The 20,886-nt window shown below is 35.3% G+C and overlaps 1 protein-coding gene across 1 annotated transcript; it reads left to right on the top strand.

Moving 5' to 3' along the window:
* Positions 1 to 1,923: 1,923 nt before the first annotated feature.
* Positions 1,924 to 15,976, top strand: LOC105392620. The gene is made up of 9 exons (XM_048629987.1): positions 1,924 to 2,016; positions 2,752 to 2,850; positions 9,115 to 9,232; positions 10,905 to 11,018; positions 11,484 to 11,638; positions 12,076 to 12,133; positions 12,528 to 12,637; positions 14,886 to 14,963; positions 15,497 to 15,976. The coding sequence occupies exons 1-9, from the start codon at positions 2,011 to 2,013 to the stop codon at positions 15,575 to 15,577; spliced, it is 819 nt and encodes a 272-aa protein (XP_048485944.1). The 5' UTR covers positions 1,924 to 2,010; the 3' UTR covers positions 15,578 to 15,976.
* Positions 15,977 to 20,886: the final 4,910 nt, after the last annotated feature.

The following is a 20,886-nucleotide window of genomic DNA, read 5'->3' as shown; positions in this document are numbered from 1 at the left end:
CAATCAAATGCTTTCGATAGATCGCAAAATACACCCACAGCATCAAGACGTTCCTCCCAAGCACTAAATATGTGTTTGACCAACGCGACACCAGCGTCAGTTGTAGATCGACCTTTGGTGAAACCGAACTGTTGGTTATGGAGAAGGCCGTGAATACTAAAGTGCGAAAGCATTTGATGCAGCATAATTTTTTCAAATATTTTACTCAGTACTGGCAAAACTGATACAGGCCTAAAATTATTGTGATCATTTTTCTCACCAGATTTAAAAAGCGGTATTAGTTTACTAAGTTTCATCAAATCGGGGAATACACCGACCTCAATGCATCTGTTAAAAAGATTAGCCAAGTGGGGTGCTAGGATATCAATAACATGACTAATAACTTTAACGGACATGCCCCATAAATCTTCTGTCATTTTTAAATTTAATTCTTTATAAGTGGTAATTATGGTCTGTGTATTTATACCGTGAAATTGAAAGTCGAGATCGCAAGGCGGTGCATTCCCTCTTAGCAAACGTTCAGCTTCAGCGCAAGATGAATCAAGGTTCTCAGTTGTAGCTATCGGTATACTACGGAAAAAATCTTCAAAGACGGAAGCCACTTCTTCACTAGATGAAACAATTTTATCATTAATTTTAAGTTCAAAATTTAAATCACGTGGTTTATTCTTCCCGGTTTCAGTATTAATGATATTCCATACGGTTTTAATCTTGTTATTAGAGTTTTTAATCTTTCTATTTATATAATCTGATTTAGCTTGGTGGCAAACGGCTTTGAATATCTTTGTATATTTCTTTACATAATCTCAGTTATCGTCATGAGTAAATGTACGCTGTTCATAGAGATCATATAATTTACGTCTGCTCTTATAAATTCCCGATGTTGCCCAGTCATTAAGACTTAGTTTACAATTAACATCTACTTCTTTCTTAGTGAACACGTTTTCAAATTCTTGAGACAAACCTTGAAATATTTCCTTAAAGGCATCATTGGGATTTCTTTCAGAGCTTCTACAGTAGCCAAGTTTACTGTTCAATCGAGATTTAAACTTATCAATTCTGTATGATGTTACTGGTCTGAACTTGAAAGTGGCTGACTTACGTTCAAAAGTACAAGGAAACGTAATAATTTGCCCACTGTGGTCGGATGGTAAACAATTGATTACAGAATGATTAGTAATATCACAATTACAGTAAATATTGTCAATACAAGTGGCTGAGGTGGGAGGTGACATAGATTATATGGACCAATTTAGTTCGCTCTCACCGGAACAGATAAGTTTGTGGCACTATAAGTTCAACCATACCTAATTGTCATTACAATCACTGTACTTAGCAATGAATAAAGTAACAAATCTCCGAACTCATTCAACATAATTTAAGAGCTCACTTGGAAAGTGAGTATTGTGACTTTTTTTTTGCTCTGACACAGCATCTTTTGCATATATTGTTTATCAAGGGCACCACCTGAAACGAAGTAAAACCTTCGAAGCAGGTATCCTTCGAAGAGATGGAAGAACTGTCTGCACCGACCAGAGCGCAAGAGAAGAAGACGAGATATAAGATATAATTGATATCTGTAGCTGAAGTATAGGTAGATATACCTCTTATAGGAAACCTGCACATCTAGATTCTAGATGTGTATCCAAGTGCATTGTACTTATTCCAAAAACGGCGATATGGTTCGCAACCTATCACGTGAGTACAAATGTGCTGCGAAAAGTGGGTGGCTCGCTTGTGAGCCACCTCTGACTACCCCTACGGGGATAACGGTCGTGACTGCATATACATACATATACCTCTTTTTAGTACAGGTTAAACCCCCCCCCCCTCCTAACCAGCCCTTTGATCTGTACCTGCCGGTTACTGAACTAGCCGGTTCGTTTTCAGTTCACTAGTTCTGTTTCTAAACCTCTATATAAAGGCGTTGTTTCGACACGAGCCTTCAGTTGTGAATAGCTGGTTGGAAGAAGTGCTGTGTTGTTTTGTGAAGGACTTTACGTTATCATAATGAGGGTAGGTGGAAGTTTTTGATAAGAAATGTTTAAAATGTTTTGTGTACTTAAGTGAAAAAATGCAAAACCAGTTTTCTGAAAACCACAAGATGACCTACGTCCCTTTTTTATTAAGGGTGGAATTTTATAATCATCCAGTTCTTTTGACTCTTGACTGACATAGGGTTCTGGGTTCGATTCCCAGCCGAGCCTTAGGGTCCGTTCACACAGACTAGCGTGGAGAGGAGAGCAGATTTTCATCACAGAGAAAATAGAAGAGAGTCGTTGCCTTGAGTTATTGCAAAATAAACATATTTGCAATGATTCAAGTTTCTATTTCCAACGTGCTAAAAATCTGCTCTCATTTCCGAGCCGGTTTGTGTGAACGAACCCTTGTAATTACTATCATTGTTAAGGTTGTTACTGCCACATGCCGCCAGAATGCTAAATTCGCCATACATATCACATTTCACGAAATTGAGCCCCCTGATTTCGAGGGTTTCTTCAAAAAAGTTATTTAGTTAAAAACTTAAATTAAATATTTTTTTTTAAAGATATTTAGTAATTTTATAATTCACTATTTGTTAAGTATACTCTAAGCTACATTTTTTTTTCTCAGTGTGATAGAAGTTACCGTTTCTCCAATCTAATCAGTAATCAAGTATATCAAGCCGACTTTAGAATTCTGGCAGCAGTAGCAGCCTTAACCTACATTAGTATCTACAGGTTGTTTGTATGTTGCCTGTGTTGTCCACAGTTGATATGTTTCTGGTGTTCACTGCTGGCGGCGGCGGCGGCGGTGTCGGCGCAGGCGCAGGAGGATGGATTCTACGCGCCGCAGACCTACAGAAACCATGTGAGTATGCCTAGAATAATAATTTATAATAATGGCCGCACGCTGTAGGTGCTCAGTCCAGTGATAATTACACGAAATTTTCACCATCATCATCATGATCAGTAAATTTTACTAGCATAACTACATCGCACACGAATCATTTTAGCATTAAGTCCACCTAATTGTAAATAATTACTTTTGTATATTGTGCAATGAAGAATAAATAAATAAATCATTACAGTCAAAATTTATACACTGTAAATTATTATTAGTATAGTAGGAATAGGCGTAGACAGATATTTCTTAGTGGCCACTTAGGTCATTTAACTATAACCACCAACAGACAGATTTGAAGTGAAGTACGATGTAAGGTTTGACATTGCAGGGGGCACGTAAAGTTTCTGTGTTTGCTGCTATTGTTAAATGTCACTTCCACCAGTCTACATCAATTCCTTTTGCACCTTTTATTAAAATTGTCCACTTCTCTGTCTTCTTCTTGCTAGCCTTATCCTTATTTAGGGTCGGCTTTGTGCGTCATGTCACGCCATTTTACCCTATCCTCTGTCATATCCTCATTCACTCCACACTCTTTCATATCTTCTTTCACACAATCAAGCCACGTCTTTCTTGGTCATCCTCTCTTACGCCTTCCTTCAGGTCTCATTTCCATCACTTTGTCCTTTTCTCAGTCTATCCATAAGTATTAAGTACTTAAGTAATTTCCTATGCGTGTTGTTTCTTAAAAGATATTGAATCAGTCGAAAAAAATATTAAATTCGGTAAAAAAGTAAATAAACTAATTGACAAAATAAATATAACGTTAGGTAAATATAGGTACAATATAGTACATAATAAACTACAATATATTTCGCCAAAAAATAACTAGTAAAAATTTTTCATACAAAAGAATTCAACGCGCGAACTAATTTAAAGTTCTGTAGTAAATATTTATCCATTTATGTTTTCATAGATTTTTGACACCTTTTTAATTTACGGTAATGTTTAATATATAGATTGAAACGGTGTATCTGTCTGTATGTTGTAGGAGCGTAGGGGGCCGGTTCTGTTCGCTCCGGAGGCTCAGAGGAGGCCCTGGGACCAGGCCGCGAGGGCACCCAATGCTGTAAGGAATACCCTATACTCTATACCTTACCCTTAACTACTCTATTAGATATCTCTTATAGAGAGAAAGAGATCCTTGTACTATCAGGCTGTTCCACACACTTACAAGCCACACAATTCGGTTTATGATAGCAAACTCTCACAATAATTTTATTTATTTTATTATTTTAAGATTAACAAACAATAGTACATTATATTTAACCTAATGGTATTATACACATTAAATAGTAACGAATGTACTACCAACACAGTTAACCACAGATTACCAAAAAAGTATTTTATGAGTAAATTATACAGTTATCTAATTTCATTAAGTAGGTAATTATTTAAACTTATGGAAAGAAACATGCAAACTAACAAAGTAAGATTTAACTTAAGTGACTAAAGAAAGAAACTAAAGAAACACCTTTTTGAAATTTGAAAAGTATTCAGTAACAAAAGAACATGTGGATAATATTAAGTAAATATATGTATAGCAGGTAGTAAGTTTGTACATATATATTGTATAAATATATTTGCAATATATTACATGATATAATATGTAGATAATAATTATTGTGATTACGTTAGATTTTCCAGAGTATCAATAATATGTCTCCTATAATTACTTGGCTTACTTGATATGATGTCAATACTATTAAAGAATTTATTATAAGAGCTTGCTAAGCGATTAAATGGCTCACGTTTACCGGCGTTAGTGCGAGCTGTTGAGATAGCGAACAGCTGATAGGGATGGGCAGCCCGCGCTGGAGTCGCCCGGCTGGGTACACGATAACATAGTTTATTGTTCAGGTCAATACAGTCATATTTGGAGTGACAAAGGTCATATAGAAGCATAGCATCTAGTAAGGTGCGTCGATTTTCTAGGGATAAAATAGAGTAATTGCTGAGGAGCGTTTTATATGGCATACGTGAATGGAAACATCGGTAATGCATAGATCTCAAGAATTTCTTCTGTACCATTTCAAGGGCTGTGTTATATTTATTATAAAATGGGTTCCAGACTGCTATGGCGTATTCAAGCTGGGATCTTACTAGCGATTTATACAAATGAAGGAAGGTAAATGGCTTTTTAAAATGTAGGCTAGATCGCATGACAAACCCAAACATCTTAAACGCTTTACTTTTTATTGACTCTATGTGAATATCAAGATGTAGTTTACTATCTAGTATAACACCTAGATCTTTAATTGAGTTAACCCTATCAAGAGCAGAGTCACCCAGGCAATAAGAATAAGTTTTTTTATTGATTTTTTTTTGTGAAAGTTATTACCTTACATTTATCTATGCTAAGTTGTAGTTTATTTTCAATACAATATTCAGAAAACCTATCCAGATCCTGTTGGAAGGCAATATGATCGACATCATTTTCAACTATGTGGTAGATTTTTAAATCATCTGCATATAGTAAATACTTACAGAATTTAAAACATTTGTGAATATCATTTATAAATAAAATAAACAGCAGAGGACCCAATATTGAACCTTGTGGTACACCTGAGCTGATCGACACTGGTTTGGACTCATGTCCATTTATGACTACCCTTTGAGTACGATTGGTGATATATGATTTAAACCATCTCCAAAGATTACCTCTTATACCATTGAAGGCGATTTTATCTAATAGAATTTTGTGGTCCACTCTGTCAAAGGCTTTTCTAAAATCAGTATAAATGCTATCGGTCTGCTTATTATTATCTAAACTTTCAAATAAATAAGAGGTGTAAACTAATAGATTTGTAACGGTAGAGCGTTTTTTGACAAAGCCATGTTGTTGAGTCATGATGTTATTATGTAAAACAGGATAAATTATGGAATGGACAAGCCTCTCAAAAAGCTTTGACAGAGCAGACAGTATTGAGATAGGTCTATATTTGTCTACTTGCCCTCTTGGACCTCCTTTATGAACTGGTGTGATGTTTGCCATCTTCCAGATACTAGGAAAAACACCTTCAACTAGACATTTATTAAATAAAATATGTAAAGGTTTAGTTATAGAATCAGCAGTTTGTTTCAGAAATATTGGATGTATTCCATCAGCCCCTGGGCCCTTCGTCAGATCTAATTTCTTTAGTTGAATAAATATTTCATTATAAGGAATATATATCTGATGTAATGTATCCTGAACATCAAACTTGTCAATATCAATTATATTATCAATAGTATAACCGTTTGACAGGCAAGATGGTTCAAAAACTGATAAGAAAAACTCCGAGAAAAGCTCGCATGTTTTCCCAGGCTCGTTAGAAACAATGTCTCCGTATTGAACTGTGCATGGAATATCTGATTTGCCTTTTAGATTAGAAATGTAAGTCCAAAAGTACTTCACGTTACTGCATATGCTGTCCTCAACACATTTCATATATTTTTTATAGCATACCTCAGATTCTTGCTTTAATCTTTTCCTATACAAAGAAAATATTTCATAGTCAGACTTATTTTGGTATTTTTTCCATTTGATCCAAGCACGAGTTTTGCATTTTTGAATGTGAATAAGGGAGCGAGTAAACCAAATAGGGTAAGCACAGCTTTTAGTTGGTTTGGACGGTACATATTTTTTAATAATTTTATAAATATTTTCATAAAATAAAGATACTGCTGTCTCAGCAGATTCGTCTTGAAATAGTTGAGCCCAGTCAATACCAGAGATTTCATTATTAATTGGAGTATAATTTGCTTTATTAAAACAGTATTTAAAACTTGGCTGTCGGGGTACTGACGCTTGATTTTTAATTTTAAGTAACAAATAGAAGGGAGGATGAAACTTATCTGGTGGAACAAGAGGAACAGGTGCGCTAAAACATGTTGATTCTACCTCCGGAACTAGAAACAAGTCCAAAATTCTGTTATTTATATTCCTAACTTTATTGATCTGAAAACAGCCCAGGATCGATATAAAATCGATCAAATGCCGGTTGCATTGTGTTGCACTAGCGTGTATAATAGGCACACAATGGGTATCATGATCATACCATTCCTGAAGGGGTAAGTTGTAATCACCAGAAATACAATAACTGTTAATATTTTCAGCTTGTAATATATGCAATAAGAAGTTAAAGTGTGATTCATAAACTTCAGAATTTAGTTTAGGTGGGATATACGCGGCACTGATAAGATGGCGGGGTCGAGCACGGTCAGCAGTAGGTATTTCAACCATAATGTGATTGACGCCGGGCGGGCACGCCGCGCTCACTGCGTCTTGGTGAGACAGGGTCGCTCCGAGCTCTCGCGCCACCGCTATCAGTACGCCACCACCATCCTCCTTCTTACAACTTATACGATCACGATCGCAACGAAAAACTGCATAACGGTTATCAATAAAAACGCCATTGGAGATCTCGGGAATAAGCCATGTCTCTGTTAAAATTATGACGTCATATGAATGTGATAGAATATTCATATAAAGAGTGTGTAACTTTGTTCTGGTGCCCCTACAATTTTGGTAGTAAATAGACAGGTTGAAAATACCGTTGCAATTAATCATTGTTTAGTCTGAACTTATATCGGTAGTGTTTTTATACATGGTATTGTTGTTTGTGTATCCCTCACCAGCCAAGAACTTGTAAAGTACGCCGTTTAGAATATGAGCCGTAATATTACAGAGACATATTATTTTTACTAATTCGTAATATATAAAATATAACCAGTGCAAAATATTGTGATAAATATCTATCATACTGTTAAAAAATCGAATAAATTTATGTTTATAACTAATTTTAACTATTTGTAGGTCTATATTATATGTATGGAAAACAATATACATTATAGTATTCAAAATATATTCAAACAGGAAAAAGGATTTTAAAAGTGTTTCAGGTAGGTAAAAACCAGCTACTGTGCAATAATACTTATGCTTATAAATATAACACAACAATGCAATATACAATACTGTGAGATACATAGTTGCGAGTAAAAATATTTTTGGAATAACAAGAAATGTACATGCATGCAAACACAGATTAAACACGATCAATAACAAAATCTTAAATTTAGTGTCCAGCATTTCGAGGTTTAATCTTTGAGAGGTCCTTGTGAGACCTGAGTCGTGAGCACAAGTTTCGATACTATTTTCGAATCTACACGAAGGGTCGCTTTTACCAAACGCTAAACGTTTTTAAATCAAATTTTAAATACATTTTGTACTAACTGACAGACGTATGACAGGCTACTAAATACGTTTAGCGTTTGGTGAAATTCCACCTACTATGGAAAAAACAAATGCCACTTTTGGAACTAACAAATTTGCCTTACATTTTGACAGTGACATTTGACGATACGCAACGTAAACGGAGGTTTCGAATCCTGTGCTCGGGCAACTGATGGCGACGACAGGCGAGTGGTCTGATTCTCGAGCGAGTATGGTGGCGTGCTTGACCCACACATATTTGAATTCGCATTTCTTTGCCTTTTCGCGACATTCACGAAACAATTTCTTATTGTTCAGAGTTAGGTGTTCATTGCAATATATCTTGTGCTTAGTATTGTTTGAGAGCCCAAGCTCATTAGCCATAACTCCTTTTCTCAGCCGGAAGGCGCTCAGAATGTTGTCACGTAGTATGCGCGACGAGACTTTGACTACTATGTTCTTCGGTCTGGTGCTGTCCGGCTGTGCGTGAGGCACTCTATGCACAGAGATGATATCCCTCTGTTGTATCTGTAGGTTTATAAGAGTGCCCAGAGACTCGATCAGGCTGAGTAGGTTCTCGCCTCTTTTTTCTGGAACGTTACTGAGCTCCAAATTACATTGTCTCGCCTGCTGTTCCAGACTGTCTATTTTGGACTCTAGGATGGAGACAGCATCGGATGTTTGATCAGTATTTTTTTTCCCAATAGTACTATTGAACTGGTTCAGTAGAGTCTTTTAATCCATAAATACATGAAGGTTAAGTTAGCTGGTGATCTATAATTCTCGGCTTGTCCCTACCGTAGGTGCTATGTGTGGCCTTATTGCTCAATTTAACATTTAATGTTATAGCTCGGAAAGAAGCTACGAGTATACATATACTAGGTATAGCAGCCGTCTTTCTGAATGGAAATAAGTATCTATGTAGTTGTTTGATCATAATAATACCGTACAGTACGATACAGTTAGTATGAATAATGATAAGCCAATACCTAGCCCAAAACATAATACCTAATGAATTCGGCTTCCCTTGTCCTCAGATCGAATCGTACCAGAAGGGTCTTTTCACGCCGGCGGGGCGGAACGACGTGACTCCACAGAGCAGCATCACAGAGCCTTGGAGACCCGTGCAGGAGCCTTCAAGGGAGGCCTGGGGAGGTCAGTGCTAACCTTTTGCGTCCCGAAGTCGCGATATCGCGATTTCTGTCTGCCCGACTCTGATTGCCCGGCAATGCATATGACAACGATGACACACTCTAATTTGACAATAATCTCAGTGACTCTTTGGAAATAAACTGTGGCGTACCCCAAGGTAACACCTTATGTCCGTATTTGTTTCTTCTTTACTTCAATGTTAAAGTACGTTTCACCAAACATTCATGAAAATCCGTTCGGTCCGATACATACGATACCGATACGTGGATCTTTACATGTATCTATCGCACGGATGTGTCAGTATTATCTACAGTCGTTTGCAATAGAAACCAACAATCATGTAAACAAATATGGCGGACTGACATTGACAGCGTATTGTTTATGCCCATAGTGATGTCATAGTGTTCTAATTAGATTAAATATATAAGCCATAGACTATAAAATAAAACTGATTATATATAAAAAAAGTGTTTATTAAAACAAATTTAAATCTTCGTCTTCGTCATCATCACTATCAGAAGTGTCGCCGGTGACCGTAATTATAAATGAAACCACTATGTCATCGCTTGCCATGTCTAAAATGCCGTCGAGCTTTTTCATTTCTTCCTCTTCCTTTTTTCGTTTTGGTTAATTATATTAAGCTCTTGAATTTTTTTTAAATTGTATTCAAATAATATTAAATTAAAATAATTTATTAAATTAAAAATAAAAGATAACTTCAGATTACGAACAACACTAACTTTTCAATGACTTATAGAGTTCGATGAGTAAAAAACTAAGATGACAGCTTGTCAAATACTTCGAAATTTTTACGTTGCAAATGTTTTAACAAATTTAACTTATAAATACAAGTTAAATCGTGTTGAAGATAATGTGAAAACAATGGTGTGTTCGTTGAAATCAGACTATGTTCATAAATTGATCGAAAATGTATGTGATTACGGAGTAATCGTGACAATTTGGTTTGTTTACATGATTGCTGGTTTCCATTGCAAACCACTATATACCTGTTCATCTTACAACATCCGCAGTGTACACACATATGCATACACCTAGTTCAGTGATGCGTATACATATAATATAGTGTTATTTACAACTGGTCTACCTAGAAGCTGGTAGGTATTTGCTAATGAAGTGTTTCGTTCTAGGTCACCCGTGTAATTTGGTTTTCATCAATAAGGAAAAACAAGTTATTGTAATTTCTTTGATGATGATTGGTTGCATTTGATTTCAATGTGCTCTAAATTATGTGTTCGGTGTTTTGCAAAGAAAAGGAAGAATACCTAAAAGGGTATATGTATAGGTACGTCCTTCATAAATAAAATCAAATAAACAAAGTTATAGTTCATATACTCATATACTCAACTAACTATAACTAATCAACAAAAAACAGCGGTAGTTTTTCTTTTTCGTATGAGTACATTGACCTGCTTTTAGAACTTCATTAATAAAAATTCTGGGTCTGGCGATCAACATCTACAAACTGATAAAAGCCTATGCTAACCAAAGCCACTTCTTATACTACCTAAAAGTATAAGGAAATCATCGAAGACAAGATTATATATCGTAGAAAAGTCCACCCTCTATTATTCTCCTACAGGGGATCATAGCTAACCATTCTTCAAAAGTTTATAAACAAAAGACTTATTTTTTTAAAAAACCCTTTCCTCATCAGCACCAGCACCAATCAGCGCACCGCTCCTGCCCAAAGCCGAGCCGTGGAGACAACCTTACATCAGCAAGGAACAGCAAGCCTCGATCATCCACCACAAACAGGCGCTCACTTCAGGTTGGTTATGCGATCCTGGTACTTTTAGTTTGTGAGCACGGTGGATTTTGCGGATCTTTTACGATCTCTGCAGCCGCTATCGACGTCGATAAACTAGTTTAATGCGCGTGACATATCTAAGGCGATTCGCGATATAGTGACGTCTATCTACGTCGATAACGAACCCATGTAGAGCTGCAGTTGATAGTTTAAAACTTCACTTCTATGACTGATCCTGTGGTTAAGTGATAGAAGCTTCGCTTCGGAAATCAGAGGTCCCGGATATGATTGCTATTTGAATTTGATTCTTTACTTCACGCACTCGTATTCTGAATGGAATGTTACGATAAGTACATATCTATATCTCTGTATCTCTAAGGGTTTGTTTCTTGAAGGAACTTGTCCTACTTTTCACATGTAATTTAAATTTTCACGACCATAACAATATAATTTACCCCCTATCTAACCTCTTCTGCCTACCCACAGAGGGCAGCTTCAAGTTTGAGTACGCATCAGACAACGGGCTAGCGGCCGGCGAGACCATAGAGCCCGACGGCTCCAGGGTCGGGGCCTACCAGTACAAGGACCCCAGCGGACAGATTGTGAAGCTCAAGTACCGCGCGGGCAAGGAGGGGTTCCAGGTGAGATTAGAGTCAAATTTAATGTGAATATACACTCAGTAGCGTAGTCAGAGGCATTTGGGCAGCTTGAAAACATCTGACATTCGGGTTGCCCACATACCTGACAACTTTCTCAGCACAAGCTTGCTTGTGTGGGGGTCCACTTACTCGCACTAGGCCAGCGTGGTAGACTAGGCCTAAAACCCTTCATTGGAAGGAGACCCGTGCCCTAGCAGTGGGGACGTGATGGATCGTTATGACATAACTACAGGTGGTGCAAAAGTGGTGTATTTAGCTGAAAGGCTTTCAGCTCACTATAGTTTTGCATTACATTTTATATGTACTTATATCCTTGGATCGAGTTTTGTTAGCCAGTTCTGTCTTCTTTATATCAAATACAGAATATTGTAGTTTAGAAGCAAATGTAAATAGACTAAAATGACTGTGATTTGTTTCAGATCCTAGAAGGCAGCCATTTACCAAAGAGCCCTGAGCCCGTAGCGCCGCAATCTGCTGGTAAGATATCCTTAAAAACATTTCTAATCTTTATAAGGCAAAGGGAGAATACTAGAGCTATATTGGTCTTTTGATGTTGATGATGATGATGATGATGATGATGATGATGATGATTGGTCCGACCGATTTCGGCCATGGCGATCACTTCGACCCCTAGTTCTGTTGGTGCGCGTGCGCCCTAAGATGACTTATATAGCCGATCTTTGCGGCGAACCCCCTCGCACAATGTGGGCATCATCATCATCATCATCATCATCAAGTATGAATGAAATAAAATGGGAGTACTTTACGGGAATACATTTTGCGGTTGAGTAAAGCTTCAAAGTAGTACTAAAATGCGAAACAATAACAATTTATAAATGGATTTTACTGATGCTGCACCGTCTCCCCACAGACAACCACTACCAGCAGGCGTACGAGCAGCAGAGACAGCAGTTCCAGCTGCAGCAGCAATTCAACCAGCAGAGGCCGGAGCCTCGCCCGCAGAGCTGGACATCACAACAGGTAATAAACACCTCTTGCAATTCACTGATAGCCTTGTAGATTTAACTAGCTGAGAAGGAAAGAGCTGGCAGGTTATAGAGACCTCTTATAGACTGCTGGTATCCTATTAACAACAGACTGCAACAGAGGCCGGAGAGATCTCTTGTAGACTGCTGGTGGCCTGGTAGTCAGAGCTGTAACAGCTGTTCAACCAGCAGAGGCCCGAGCCTCACCCGCAGAGCTGGGCCTCACAACAGGTAATGTAGAGCTATTGTATAGTGCTGGTAGCCTGGTAGCTAGCTAATACAGAGGCCGGAGAGATCTGGACCTCATTGTAATAGTTATAGCTACTACAGTAGGTATCACTGATACACCCAGTTGCAGAAACATCCTTTAAGTTTTAAAAACATCATTAAACCTTAAAGTCCAATTAAGTCGTTGCAGAAAAGCACTTTAATGTGACGTTTTATGAGACTTTTAAATTTATCTAATGAAATGTCAAATTTACCCTAATGAAATGTCAATGTCGTTTTTTCTTCACTTTTGCGTTGCACAAAGCCACATTAGCCACTAAAGTGACTTTATTTTGACGTTTGGTCCCTTCAAATATACTTCAAATCTAATGAGCCAAAAAGCATCCATTATAACCAATTTTAAAATTATTTTCTTATAATCAGTGTAGTGTCTTAAACAGAATTGTAATCGTTATTATAGCAGACGAAAACATGTATGTGCTTGAATCGGAACCAATACACAAGTACTCATTACCAAAATTTCGCAATCTATCTATGCAGTGTTATCTCTTTATAAATAAAAAACAGTATTTAAAAATTGTATTTTTAATGTTTAATATTACTACAATAGTAGGTAATTCATATTTATAACTATGATTGTTGAATAAAAGTTATCTATTCAATTATCTGCGGGTTGTTAGTGCCTGCACCTCTGGCTCTCTGATGAAACCTGCCCAGCCTGCGTCTGCATATCCACAAAGCGGCTTTCCTGTACTTCTTCAATACGTAAGGCACTGGTCTTCCAGAGACTCTGGTCGTAGCAGCATCTAACATACCAGTTAAAACAGTAACGAATAACGCGTTTTCTTCCGCAGTTTATTTCAGGTCACACCTGCATTTTTCACTTGTTTATCTTCCAGTATCAGCATAATTTTGCAGTTATGTAGTTAAGTAGGTAACACAAAATTGTAATTATAAAGAAAAACGATGCAGTGGTATTGTTTGTTTATTTTTATTTGTTGACATTTCATTTTGCGTTTTGTTATAGGTGAATCAAATCTCAGAATAATGTAGAATTTCTTTGATTATTGTAATTTTATGCCAAACTTTATGATTTTTGCATGATCAAAACGCATTCATTCACTCACTTCTACTCCTTAGTTCATTCATTTCCTAATGAGCACAGAGTAGATATTTTTAACTGGTCATTACTTAAAGGAGAATTTTCTATGTCTAAAAAAGTTTTGTGCAACAACTTTAAAATAATGGAATCATTCGTCGTAATGACACTTTAGCAAAAGTGATATTTTAATGAAGCTTTCTGCAACTGGGTGTTAGCTTGCTATAATAGAGGCCGGAGAGATCCTGACCTCTTCTAGACTGCTGGTTGCCTGGTAGTTAGAGCTGTAGCAGCAGTTCAACCAGCAGAGATCACCCGCAGAGCTGGACCTCGCAACAGGTAATAAACACCTCTGGCAGTTCACTGATGGCCTGGTAGTTTAAACTACAACACAGGCCGAAGAGGGCATAATAATGGACACAGTAATAGGATAGGTATACAGAACTCTTTTAGACTTATGCTATTTAGGTACTAGGACCGGGTAACATTAGACCTACAACAGCAGTTTATCCAGCAGAGAAGGACACAGCTGCTGGACCTCAGACTTCTGTAGAATTCTGATGGCCTATCTTTTGCCACATCTTGTCGTGAGCGTCGTGTGACCCATGCTACGTACATATGTACGTATTATCCATAGACTTAGTATAAACTAGTATATTATCTATTGAAATGGGCTACAATTAATGTTCATAGAAGCAAAAGTTTGTGAGCGTACTTGATACGAATCTCAAAAGCTACACACAGGATTCGTTTTTATTCTGAAATTCTCACCGAAAAACGAAGTTCCTGGGACAATTACCATATCGCTATGCCATAATTTGGTTTGCTTTCGTGTAGTCGTCATCCCTCGAACCTATCCCCTCTCTCTTCTAACCCAAACACCCATCCTTGTCAGCAGCCTCAGCAGCAGCAGCAGCAGTACGAGCAGCCGAAGCCGGCGGCGGCCGGGCAGTACTACTCCAACTGGCGGGAGGGGCAAGAGGACGATGGACAGGTATTTTATTTTTACAAGTTAAGTTACTTCAAAATATTGTGGAGATATTATCTTCCGTTCCGATACTTCCGATTGAATATTTGTGACTTTTTAGTTTTTTCGTTGGTTCAATCATGATTGTCACTAAAGGCCCCCATTCACGGGCGTGACAAGTCCGCGGACAAATCAGCGTGTGAATGGGTAGGTGGGTGCAGCTCGCGGCTCGGCGCGGCGCTCGCCGTCTGGGCTCACGAGCTCAGCGAGAGAAGTACGAATATTTTCCTTGTGTAAGGCTCAACAAAGTTCACAATCGACTGGAGTGCAACTCCGGCTCGTGTAGTGTGTGGGCGATGACGGATTTGTCCACGGAATGGTACGGCTCGGGGCTCGGCTCGCGGTGCGTGGTGAATGGGGTGCTTAAGGTTGAACTTAAAACTGTTTGACAGTAAAAAATGCGGCCAGTTTTATGCTTTGTTTTTGTCATGTGACACTCCATGTTGGTCGTATATTGTTAATCTAAATCTAAGTGATAAAGTCAATGTGTATTGTTTCAGTACCGTGAGAACGAGGTGGAGGCGGCCAACCGGGGCCCGCACAACTTCGGGGAGGGCTATGCGTTCGCATTTCAGGGCTGAGTCATTTAATAGCCCCAGAAATATAGAGGCATAACTTGAAAACATGTATTTTTTTAATTAAAAAAAAAACATTTTTGAGTTATGTCTTTATATAGCGGGTGATATAATCATAATTTAGTTTTTTGTAAAGTTTTGCCGAGAAATAAACCGAATTTACGATCCTCCTTACAAAAATGTGGTTTTGCAGTTATTTTCTTCTAAACTTAATGTTAGAAAATTAATAATTCTATTTTATTCTTCACGATGGATTCGGTTTATTTTTCAAAAACTTTTATCTTTTAAAATGTTATGATTAGTTGTAGGATAGAAATCATAATTATTAGTTCGCTTAGAAATACGCTCAACCGTTTCGTACATTTTCTTATTAAATAATTATGTGATATTTGTAAATAAAGTCATCGAAATCCCTGAATAAAGTTATGTTTTTCTTTATGAACTGAATACTATATTCATACAGTAAAGAATTTCCTATTACATTAAGGCCCTGTTCCACAATGTCTAGTTAGTGGCTACCTGTAAGATAAAATACATGCTGTCACTGTCAAAAAAATAATAACAGAGAGTGACAGCATGTATTTTATCTTACAGGTTGCCACTAACTAGACATTGTGGAACCGGGCCTAAGTATTCCAATATCTTATAGGCAAAACAAGAAAGAAGCTTGAAAAACAAGTTTACAAATTTTGCGGCTCAGTGTTATGCAGTACTTGCAAAATTCCATCATAGGATTACTTTTTCGTGCGCCTGCCTGCGTGACCCTTTATCACGGAAAAGAGTGAAAATATCGAGATGAATTTTAAAACGTATAATCAAAACTATAATCTCCTCAGACTATGAAAAAATCAACCCTGTATGTTGACATTTAATAAAAAAAGATGTAGCCATTAAAAGCTTGTTTTCACGCGCCCTAAATTGAAATTCATAACTCCGTTTTTAAGGTACAGAAACCTAAAAACATAAAATATATTAATTGCCAATTTCTCCATAGTCAGTTATCTAACCGACTGGGGATTGGTTCTTAAATTATACGTCATCTCCATATAAAATTCTTGACAGATGTGTCAAAAGTCAACCTCTAATACTGCTCTAACTGACTATGGAGAAATTGGTACTAAAAGGAATATCGTTTTTCAATGAAATTATTGTTCAATAAAAATAATGATTTAGTTCATATACCCACATTTTATTAAATCAACAGACGAACATACTTAACAGATCCGTCAAACCACGACATTCACATATTTATTAGAATACAATAATACTCAAAATATAAAACCGTGTAAATAATATACCATTATACATAATTCGTATATTCTAATAAAAACTAGACGTTTTAAGGACAGGACTAGGCGTATATAATATGACACAATAAAAATACATTTAAACGAATAGTTAACTAAGTAAAACAATTTATACTTAGACTGTACTCACTGGTACAGTATAAGGCAGAGAAATCTGACCCCTCTCAGAAGCATTGTTATTATGAGATGGTGGTCATGTTTCTCTGCACATGACCGTACACAATAGAAAATTAAATAATAAACATATTCTGCAAAACTTTTGAATAACTTATTAATAATTAAAAAAATCTAAATTATAGACTCGTCACAATGTCTAATTATTAAATTCAATTTTATGAACCACTCATAAAATATGCAAGCAGTTAAATTTCGATAATTATTATAATGAGTACTCATTTCATATCTTCGTATTCATTCATATATATATTTTATTTAAAAGCTTTAAAATATCACTAAACTATCACATAACATCTTTGTATTTACGATTATGAGGGAAGTATATTATAGGTATATTTATATTAAAATATAAGCTTTTATAGTTAATGCGCGATATAATGCTGAGGAAGGATGAGGTATTTTACAAAAGATATATTTTATTATTACTACCATACACATTTTTCGACACGTCTTATTTGACGTTTTTTAATTATATATATCTACCATTTAACTTTTTAAACATAATTAATTATTCAAAAGAGTTATTTTATAACATAAAATTATTTTTGATGATCATAGGTAAGAATACTTAAAAATACAAGTTTTAACATAACATTGTTAATAGGTATACTTAATTGAATTATGAGTAAGTATTTAAACTAGAAGTATTAGATAGGTAAAAAGGGACCCCAATCCAGCTATTGTAAAAAGTGAAATAAAAATATACTTACAGATTAAAAATAAAGTTTAATATATCAAATATGAATGATTATAATATTTTATATGTAGACACAGCATACAATAGTTGTTCAGGTTCTACGTCCTAAAAGCTAAATCTAATCTATATATGTTTCAAAACTACTCTTAAACATTGTTCACTACATTAGTTTACACTACATATATTTGGAAGATTATGTGATTATATATTTTTCTCGTATGTCTACAGTAAGTACCTAAAGAAAATAAACACATACACGATATTCAATGACACACCAAACAGTCATAAAATGCGTTAAATAATGATCATTTAATGGCATCGAAATCAAACTGTTGTTTTTAATAATTTGTAAATAAGTTAAAATTAGAAAAAATACATATTTTTTTCATGATTTATTTTTAAAAACTCCCTCTACAGATTATTGATATATTTAAAATTATTAAGTATGATTAAATACGTACATAATTACAGTAATAGATCACTTACCGACAGCTTTATTTGAAACTAACCGTGCAGCCATACACTGTTAATTTCTACGCGTGCTTTATTTAAAATAAATAAAAATTAAATATGTGGGGATATCTCACACACGGACATACGACCCCAAGGTAGGCAGAACCTGTGTTATGGTTGTCGAACAGCTGATATATCTACACAAATACACAGATAGATACATCCTAAATATAAATATCAACAACCAAGACCCGAGTACAAATATCTGTCTTTAAACAAATATCTGCCCCAGCCGGGAATCGAACCCGGGGCCTTCGGCATAGCAGTCAGGGTCACTAACCACTACAACTACACCATTCGGTCGTCGATATAAAAGTAAATATGAACAGTAGATATAAGTAAATTATTGCTTATTAATGTTTACTTTTGACAGAAAAGAAAACTAGTAAGGATCACTTTTACCAAACGCTAAACGTATTTAAAATTGTATGTAATTCAAATTTTAAATAAATTTTGTACCAACTGACAAACGTTTGACAGGCTACTAAATTTATACTTTTAGCGTTTGGTGAAATTCCATCTAAGTATACTTACTGTTTTTTAACATTGAAATGTCGGAATATTTAAGTCATAAAACTATGTTATATATTTTAGTTTAAAAAACGACTACCTTACTAGTGAATAAATAATGGCACGCGCTGCAATAAGTTATCTACCACATAAATATTATAGACATTTAGAATTTGACTACGATAAAAGCGATTACCTAATGAGATTTAAATTTAATTAAGTGTCAAAAGTACCTACTAATAAATGTATAAAAAAAATTAAATAAAATTGCGATAAAATCTAATGAAGCAAAGAATTCTTACTTTAAAAATACAAACGTAAAATTCTATCTACCTGTATGATAAATAGAGAATATTAATTTTAAGTGAAAGAGTAATAATGCTAAACATCGCGACATTTTTTTTTAGCGTATTTAGTATGGTACGTTTATCTACATAATTTTTAACCATTCAAATTTGATACATGGGTCATTCTACCAAACATCGATTTTTATGTTCGCGTGAAATAACTCTTAAAATATAATACCTAGACGTTAATAATGTACTATCACAATCAAGCCGAGATCGTGTTCTATGTGTTCTCCATAAAATATAATGAAAATTTTCATTATTTATTGAAAAAACCATATCGACACTATGTGATTTGTCACGTCGTGTCGATTGTTCGCGAGCGTGGTAGCACAGTTTGAGCAGCTATAAAAAAAAATTGTGTAGAGATAGGATTATATTTCACATAATAAAATAAATTACAATAATTTTACTTATTCATAGTTAAATATTATATTTTTCCAACAATTAATTAAAAAAATACAGACCATTCTACAACCGTTATAAAAAAATAGTCACAAATGTCGACGTTCATAAATCACGATTTTATGAAGGTAAATATTTTACTCTGTGAACATATTTTTTTATTAATGGCAACTCTAAACCACACCTGTCATTGCCAAGTCTAAAATTTTCGTGGGGAATGAATAGTTTTTTTGTAATTCAAAATTCAATATACGTTCTACACCTGTGTCAAAGTTGACCTGTCACAAATGAGGAGGCTATAAAAAATAAATGGATCATTCAATTACAATTTTTGTTACTTGACTTAGTGAGTATGAGAGTACTTAGCACATTTTTAAAACATGCACAAGTTTAACATCATATTGAAGCTGATATGGCGTATTTTGTCGATGTTCTCACTAATGTCGATGTCACGCGTGATGAAAAATTGTTCGACAATTGTGATTTTGTTCGACACGAGGTGACAGATGCTTCTAGGACTTTGGTCAAATATCTATTAACTGTGTATTTTTTTTCTATTGCTTATTGCATTCACTAATATAATTGTTTACCGAGATAAATATGTCAAAAAAGTTAACAGATGTATCAAACATGCGATGCAGGCGTTATTATATGTCTTGTCGACACTTGTGATTTTATTTGATCGACACAAGTGACTGTAGCTTGTAGTGTGTTGTGAAATTTCTGTCAATTATACTATATAATGTACCGATCTTTTTACCTAGGTTTAGGGTTTTTACCAAAATAGGGGTAAAGACGAAGTTAAAGCACAAGAAATACACGGTTTAAGTAATAAATATTAAAAATGAGTAAATTAATGCTAGAATAAGAAATTTGACAAAAACAATACAGTAATTATGGAAAATACTTTAAAAAAATAAAGTTTTTAAAAAAAAGGAGGCACCAGGATTAATGCAGATTATTTTAGACCATTAAAGGTTTACGATTATCAAATCAAACTTATTACAAAATGTGCTAAGGAAAAGACAAGGATGAAAAAAGCGATTCTGAGATTATTGATCTAAATAAAAATAAAATATTTGGAATAATAGTCCCAAATAATGTATTATTTTCATTTAATATGATTCCGATGACCTTGATTCATATTTATTTTGTGGTCACCTAATAAAACCTAAATTTCCACCATCAAAAAATTTCGACATTTGTGAAGACACTTTTGTCGAAATTTTTAATATATTTTTTAAACTTTTTTCAAAATATAATTTCAATAGACAAAAACATATTATGGTTTATATGTATTGAGAATAATATTATAGAATAAAGTTGAGAACCTTAAATGATTATTTTATGATAAAAAAC

Source organism: Plutella xylostella, chromosome 24 (assembly GCF_932276165.1).
Source record: "Plutella xylostella chromosome 24, ilPluXylo3.1, whole genome shotgun sequence".
Lineage (NCBI taxonomy): Eukaryota > Metazoa > Arthropoda > Insecta > Lepidoptera > Plutellidae > Plutella > Plutella xylostella.
This window is presented reverse-complemented; position numbering and strand designations above follow the sequence as displayed.